General features: G+C 32.2%; 1 protein-coding gene and 1 non-coding gene across 2 annotated transcripts; both read right to left on the bottom strand.

Moving 5' to 3' along the window:
• Window positions 1-593: 593 nt before the first annotated feature.
• Window positions 594-672, bottom strand: LOC143617359 (small nucleolar RNA snoR28). Its single transcript, XR_013150816.1, has one exon. It is a non-coding gene; the product is annotated as a small nucleolar RNA snoR28 (small nucleolar RNA).
• A 2,394-nt stretch (window positions 673-3,066) lies between these two features.
• LOC143617349 (aldehyde dehydrogenase family 3 member F1-like) lies at window positions 3,067-6,694 on the bottom strand. Its single transcript, XM_077089940.1, has 10 exons — window positions 6,629-6,694; window positions 6,107-6,175; window positions 5,921-6,017; window positions 5,589-5,795; window positions 5,245-5,369; window positions 4,659-4,763; window positions 4,393-4,565; window positions 4,125-4,215; window positions 3,889-4,038; window positions 3,067-3,309 (listed from the first exon to the last, which is right to left on the bottom strand). The coding sequence occupies exons 1-10, from the start codon at window positions 6,692-6,694 to the stop codon at window positions 3,067-3,069; spliced, it is 1,326 nt and encodes a 441-aa protein (XP_076946055.1).
• Between the last annotated feature and the right edge of the window lie 1,007 nt (window positions 6,695-7,701).

The following is a 7,701-nucleotide window of genomic DNA, read 5'->3' as shown; positions in this document are numbered from 1 at the left end:
ATAAATAAATAAAAATAAACGAATAGACGAGATAACAACAAAGTCGACTTCGAACTCAGCAGCCACGGTAGCATCTGCAGAAAGAAGGTTTTCGAAATTATAGTTATTGAGATCTTATTTAAGATTCGCAATGCCCCAAGAAAGACTTAGCGGGTTGGTGATGATAGCTATCGAGAACGAAATATTAGAAGCATAAGCTGCGAATAGTTGATTCACCTATTTGCTATCAAGAATGATAGGATAGCTTCATAAATCATCGGCTAGTTGTTAGCCTATTCAGTATGTCATAAACTTAATTCTAATACCATGATTTTGCTAATTGTTATGTTTATTGCCATAACTTTCATTGGCGTATGAAAATGTTTTTACATTATTTAGTACGTTAAGGTTTAAAGGCCATATTTTGTCTGGCTCTGTCGGGGCATGCGAATTCTCAAAGACACCATGGATGAGATAATTAGAATGCTTAATTACTGCAGCCACTTCATCAGCATGAATTGAACCAAGTGTTGGCATGTTAATTCCATGTCATCGTCTAAGTCAGATTCTGAACCCAACAACTAATCTTCATCATGCATAGCTTCATTGTCATCAATCTCAGAAATTCGCTTTATGCCATTTTATATCATACTCCTATTCATATTCACATAGAAACACATAATGGCCTTAATTTGTTTTCAGCCTTCGCAAATTCATTTGGAGTCATATATACATGACAACATCTGCAAATCCAATTCTCTTCTGGAATTGTTCTCAATGTCCGTATTAACAATCGTCACACTTGAACTCGATCATTACAACTTATCTAGAACATCAAATGTTTTATACAAAGAAGTCTTTCGAGGTTTATGAATTATAATTCTCTCTTTTGATTTTAAATATTATTGTTCTATTACTTAAGCATTTGGTTAGTTATACGCAATTTCAATCCCCTCAACTACATAAAAGGTGACAAAATTTTTTTGCCCAACTTGATATTACTATGTCCCTTTGATATCTAAATAATTATATCTGAAATAAATATACCCACGTTAGTTTGTACATCATCCATGATTATGAAGTACAACGTTCCCTTTCTTTGTTAAATCCATAACGTTACGGTCTATTAATGTGGTCGTTAGTTCATCTGTATAATTAAATCTAAAATAAATCCATTCATGAAGTACAACCTTCCCTTTCTTTCCATCATCCAATTAGAAATAACAAGTCTAGCTCAAAGAAAAAAGACAAGAACAAAAAATATTTCTAATTAGAGCTGCAAACAAACCCGAACGTTCAACGAATAGTTGGTGAACCATTCAACAGAAAGTTTGTGTTTTTTAATAAATTAACGAGCACAAATAAGAAACTTTGTTCGTTTAGTTAAACAAACAAACATAAATAAAGGCCATGTTTGTTGATTTCGTGAACCTTCGGTGTTCATTTATGTTAGTTTGTGTTCAATGTTTGTTCATTTAAAGGTTTTTATATTATAAATTTTTATTTTATTGGTTTTAATCTTAAAAAGTATGGAACCCTAGTTATGTCAAGTTCGGATAACTATGTTAAGTATATATTTATTTTGGTGGATTCTGCGTAATGCTTGTGATTAAAAATGGAGATTCTGTTCTAAAGTAGTAAAATGAAATATGATCGCTTGTATTCATTTGTGTTCTTTTATGTTCGTGAACATTTGTTTGTGTTCGATAAATACCCGTGAACAGTTCACGTACATGTTCATTTCCTTAATAAACGAACACAAGCAACAAATCTTGCTCACTAAGTGTTCGTAAACTGTTCATGAACATCTTCATTTCCTTAATGAACAAATACAAACAACGCTTTGTTTTTGTTCATTCAGTATGTTTGCAGCCCCTATTTCTTGTTTTCATTCGTTCATATTTCATAGACATAATAGCCTTTTATAGGCTACTAATTAACCAAGATAGAATAAGGAATTACATGAAAGAGAAAGAACCGACCGACGTAAAGTCAATTATGCATGGAATGTGAGGATGTTGATTGTTGGGCACATCTACGTACGTAAATGACAACGTGGGGTGTTGGCTACTATACAGCCCTTTCCTTGTCAATTGTCATATTAACTCTTCTCTCCTTTGTCGTGCTCTAACACTATGCATGCATATTGCATTACGGGCCACTGTTCTTATTTTCCGTCATTTAACACATCAATGTTATACCTAATTCTTCATCATTTGCCACCATTCTATTCTTTTATATTAGAAAATTAAAAAAAAAAATAAAACAGAAAAAAAAACTAATTAGTTAAAAGGCAAATAACCTGTGTGACCATGACAATTTGCACTATGTGACTAGGGAGATGATGACAGGGGCGTAGTGTTCCAATGAGCTCATGCAAGCCACGTAGGCATCACACATGATGCTCCATAAGGCATACCCTTTAGTGTGAAATTATTTTTACTCTATTCTACATTACAGCATTCTATATTCCATATATATACTATCTTATAGATAAAAAACACTCATGTTTTTTTTATTATTATTCTTTTTTTGTACTTTCTCTCTTATAATTACAACTCTTTCATTTTTTATAATAATATTTTAAAAAACAGGAATTATTTAAATAAAATATATTTATTTTTTAATATCTTTTATTTTAAAAAACTTTAAAAATCTTATGATGTACCTTTTGCTCTCAATTAAATAGTAAATATATGCAAGTCAAATTACATTTGATTATTTTTATGTGTTTTTGAGATATAATTATATATTAATTTTTACATATTTTTTATTTATTTAAAAGTGTTAATGTCTACAATAATATTTTTCCACCTATAAGATATGCATAAAGATTTAAAAATTTTATGTATTGACATATATTTTATGGTTTAGGATAGGTAATGTATAAAAGGTGTATATTTTCACATTACAATTTAAATCTGTATAAACAACACATATACTTATTGCCTACAAATTTAATTTTACATCCTTGGTTATAACGTCAAACAGTTGCACACTTGCGCGCACATAATAACACACATTAACAAAAGCATTCAAACAGTTGTTATTTATTAAAACATGTTGAAGGTATTTAAATGTAATCAATCAAGCTTTACTTTTTAAGCCTAACTTAACGAAAACAAGTGTAACGTAATCATATCGTAAACCAGATTTAAGTAGCTGTAATTTCTTGTTATTCCAGGGAGGATATCTGAACCCAAAATCAATAAGATATCCCCTCGTCATCACTGCCTTCTCATGACTGAAATTTTCGAACGAGTATTTTCCGTGGTACCTTCCAAATCCGCTTCCACCGACTCCTCCAAATGGTAATGTATCAACTGCATACTGTAATGTTTTTCATAAAAAAACATAACCCGTTGTTAAACAGTCACATATACTAATTAATAAGAGGCTCATGGTCCATGAAAAATATTGTGGGCCGAACCGATAGCTTAAGTTTCAAAAACGATAAACCAAACCAACCAACTGGTTTAAAAATTGTTTTCTGAGTAAACTGTCATTATGCAAGTTTTAGAAACCATAATGGCGGAAAAGGAAAGCTTTTTTTATGAAAGTGCCGAAAGTGACCAAACCAGACGAAAATGACAGTTTACTCTTGTTTTTTTATATTAAAATGATTAAAGTGATTATCAGTACGTATAATTAATATGCATAACTACGCATTTATAGAACAAATATATGAATACAAATATAAATATAAATATAAAAAAGTTAAACGACCGGTAACTAGTTCAAAACCCTAGGCTGGAACGTTACACTGTCAAAACCGGACCATAACCATAACCATATAACAATCTCAAGCCGGCTGATTTGCTTCTCTTTGGGCGGTCTAGTTCAACATTTTATGAATACCCTTGTTTAAAATTAAAAGATTGATTAATATATAAGTTTTTGAATAATTACCTGAACTATGGAATCATTGAATGTAATGCTTCCTGATGAAGTTTCCGAAATCATCTTTTTCTGGAGTTTTTCATTGGATGTGAAGCCATAAATAGCAAGTGGTTTTGGCCTTGCCCTTATAAACTCAACGCTATCTTCAATTCTTTCCAACTGCATGCAAAAGTCAAACAGGGTTGACCATTTGTTACCATTGATATATTATGTAGTACAATGGTAGAGGGTGATAGTTTTCTTACGGTGATAATTGGAAGCATCGGCCCAAAGATTTCTTCGGTCATGATCGAAGAATCAAGTGGAGGATCAACCAATATTGTCGGCTCAATAAATCTACAAGGGCTCAAGATTCATTAATTCCCGGCCCTCCATATTTGATTTTTTTTTTAATTTTAAACCGCAAACTAGCATACTTCTAAATACTCGTATAATTATAAAAACCACCTATACCTGCACCCTTGCAGGATTTAAATTTATATTGTTGTATTAATTAACATAAGCTTTACTTACAAGTTTTCTTCATCTGATTTACCACCATAAACGATTGAAGATTTGACACCAGGTTCCTCTAAAAGCGCTTTCAGTCTTGTAAAGTGTTTCTTGTTTATTATCCTAGTCATGCTATGAGATTCCATTGGATTGTCTCCAAATGATTTCTTGATGTATTTTTGCAATAATGCAACCTAAAGTGTTTAAACTGTTAATTGTTTCTGGTGATTAATGTTATGTAAATAAGTAAATTGATATGGATATGAAATTTAAGGTTTGTTTATTACCAAAGTAGGTGCGAATTTCTTCTGTGTGAGAATGTAATCAATTCCGACACAAGCTTGTCCTCCACACACTCCATATTTTCCCCAAATAACTCTTTTAATCGCGATCTGCTACGAGAAACAAACATGAAATTGGACATATAGACATGTTTATATTATTGAGGTGTATTTTAAATGTTGATCTTATTAAGTCTAGCAAAAAAGCCAGAAAGGGTCTTATAATGGGTTCAGGGCGCCGTTCAAGTCAAAACAAGTTCTAACCAAAATAGGCTCCGGTTAAAATAGACCTTAAGAGAAAAAAAAGTATCAAAATTGGTGCATCGACTATATTTATTTTAACGATGGCTAGTGGCAATGTTGATGCGGTGTGACTAGTACTAGGTCGTGGTGGTATTGGCTCACTTGGACATATTTAAGGCAACACGATTTATACAAGAGACCCATTGTGACAAATTAGTGTATCATTTGAGATGACACAAATGGACTTGTATAATTTGAGTTGATTCAAATGAACTCGTATGCAAATTTTTTTGCAGAGTCAACCACTCAACCCATACATAAATAAATAGTATTGCCAAGCTTGAATTACCTTTTTGTCCCAAGAACTAGAGATGAAATCAACCACAGCAGGACATTTTCCACCCAACTCTAGAGTCACTGGAGTTAGAAATTTAGCAGCGGCTGTCATAACAATTTCGCCCACTCTTGGACAGCCTATCGAAAACCATATTTCAAATTATGAGTCTTGTATTTCTCTAAGGTATGCATTGCAGAAATGTATTATACAATATAATACTATTATTATATTGCATCATATGAGCATGTGTGACACCAAAAATGAGATGTATTATTCAAACTAGAAAACTATATGGTAATATTAATAAGAATAAATCAAGACATGCTGCATAACAAAAACCAAAGAAAAGTTTGGACCTGTGAAGAATATTTTGTCAAATTTGTGTCGGAGAAGATATTCACCGACATGTTGTCCACCTTCAACGACCTTAATTGCCGAGTTATCAAGGTAATCACGGATAGTGTTAGCGACAACTGAGGAGCATGTTGGAGCTAGCTCGGAAGGCTTTAGGATTACTGCATTTCCTGCGGCTATTGCCCCTATTATTGGTTCAAATGATAAACCTGTTGTATACAATTTTGAAACAAAAAAAAACATGTTTGAGTCGTTACAGAAATCTACAACTTATCAAACATGTACAAAACAGTGAACAAGGGTTAGTTATGTAAAATCCATAAAGTTGAGGTACCAAATGGAAAATTCCAAGATGATATGATGAGTACAGCACCAAGCGGCTCCGGAACCAACTTAGCCGAGCTGGGGAACGAAGCTAGCGGCAATTTAGCCTGTCAACATGAATTTACTATTTTACCCTCAAAACCACTAAAAAATAAAAACATGTCAAAATATTTTTATAAAAACTTCTGAAATTTACCCTTTTGCTAGACATCCATTTCTTTAAGTTCCCTAGTGCATAGTTTGCAGATTTGATCACTGTTCCAATCTTCAAAATTTCAAATCCAAAAGAACATTATTAAATCATTAACTTATTAAACACACTGAATTATCATTGACGGTTTTGTTTTTTTCTTTACTTCTTTTTTTTGGTTGTTTGCGTTGTTCTAGCATCTCGCTAGTCCGTTTTAATGAAAAGCTTCTATAAAAAGCCACACTTGCTAAGCAGGCAGAAACCAAAACAATATGAAATATAAGATAAATGCATAAATTATCTTTTTCAGCATATTTATTATGGCAATAACTTCAAGCCTCTTTATATAGCAAATTTCGGAGTTTTTTACAGAACTAATATCGTTTTAGAAATTCTTTTCACAACTAAGCATAGGTTTGAAAATTTTTCAAAATTAATGCAATCTCCATTAATAATGGCAACTTGAAAAAACCTTATAGGGTTAGTCAGGGAATATAAGACTTAAATTATTGAGAATGTATAAGTTGCCGTTACTAACGGCAACTTCTGCCATGTTTTTGTCAAGTTGCCATTACTAATAACAACTTCTGCCATGTTTTTGTCAAGTTGCCATTACTAATGACAACTTCTGAAAAGTTGTCATTAGTGATGGAAACTTCTGCCATGTTTTTGTCAAGTTGTCATTACTAATGGCAACTTCTGAAAAGTTGTCATTAGCAACGCAAACTTATGACAGGTTGCCGTTAACAATGGAAACTTCTGCCAAGTTACCATTACTAATGGCAACTTTTCGGTACCGAAACGAGTTTATGAACCACGGTTTTAAACACATCTCCTTGTGGTCATTTCTTAGACGTGATTCCACGTTTGCGGCTGCGACTAATGCTCCGGTTGAAGATCGCGACTCCGACTCTGATGGTTTAGGTGCGGTGGAGCATTGTGAATTTATGTTTTTAGTATATGTATTATGGTTTTAACGCATGCTTTAAGGTTTCTTATGAATTTAGAGTTTTAATGTATGCTTTATGGTTTGTTATAATGTTGTTTTTTTTTATTAATTAACTTTTAAATTTTAATACACCAAGTGTATTATCTTTAACTAGCAAACATGTAAAGAAAATTACAAAATATGTTAATATTTTCTAAATGCAATGTGAGCATGGTTATTGACTATGCTCAACGAGGTGAATTTTGAGTTACTCGAGTTAATTGAAAAGGTACTGATTTTCATGCTTGTTCATAGTCTTGACTTAAAAAAAATAAAATAAAAACAAAGCAAGTTTCAAAATTAATTCTCATTAACACCTTTTAAAAATAACGGTCTCCCCTCAATCTACTTATATTATAATAACTAAACATAATTAAAAGGATGCATGTGTTATATTAGAAGTTTAAAAAATACATGCATGCATCTTTAGCTACTGACATTCATCTTATTTATTGTTCCAAACAAACACACGTGAAGCAAAGAAGTGATATCGGAAGTTGTCATTAGTAATTGCAACTTGGTAGAAGTTTCAATTGTTAACGGCAACCTGTCATAAGTTTCCATTGCTAATGACAACTTTTCAGAAGTTGCCATTAGTAACGGCAACTTGAAA

Source organism: Bidens hawaiensis, unplaced genomic scaffold (assembly GCF_021521415.1).
Source record: "Bidens hawaiensis isolate Kalapana, Puna unplaced genomic scaffold, B.hawaiensis_p1.1 tig00054034_1, whole genome shotgun sequence".
Classification (NCBI taxonomy): Eukaryota; Viridiplantae; Streptophyta; class Magnoliopsida; order Asterales; family Asteraceae; genus Bidens; species Bidens hawaiensis.
The sequence above is the reverse complement of the archived record's forward strand: the minus strand, read 5'-3'. Positions and strand labels throughout refer to the sequence as shown.

Excerpts from the sequence above, each read along its gene's own strand:
- LOC143617349 (XM_077089940.1), bottom strand. The coding sequence starts at position 6,694 with ATGGCAGAAGTTGTTATTAGTAATGGCAACTTGACAAAAACATGGCAG. Across the intron at positions 6,176-6,628 it reads AGAAGTTGCCGTTAGTAACG|ATTGGAACAGTGATCAAATC; the intron begins GCAACTTATACA and ends GAAATTTTGAAG. Across the intron at positions 5,796-5,920 it reads ATCTTGGAATTTTCCATTTG|GTTTATCATTTGAACCAATA; the intron begins GTACCTCAACTT and ends TGTATACAACAG.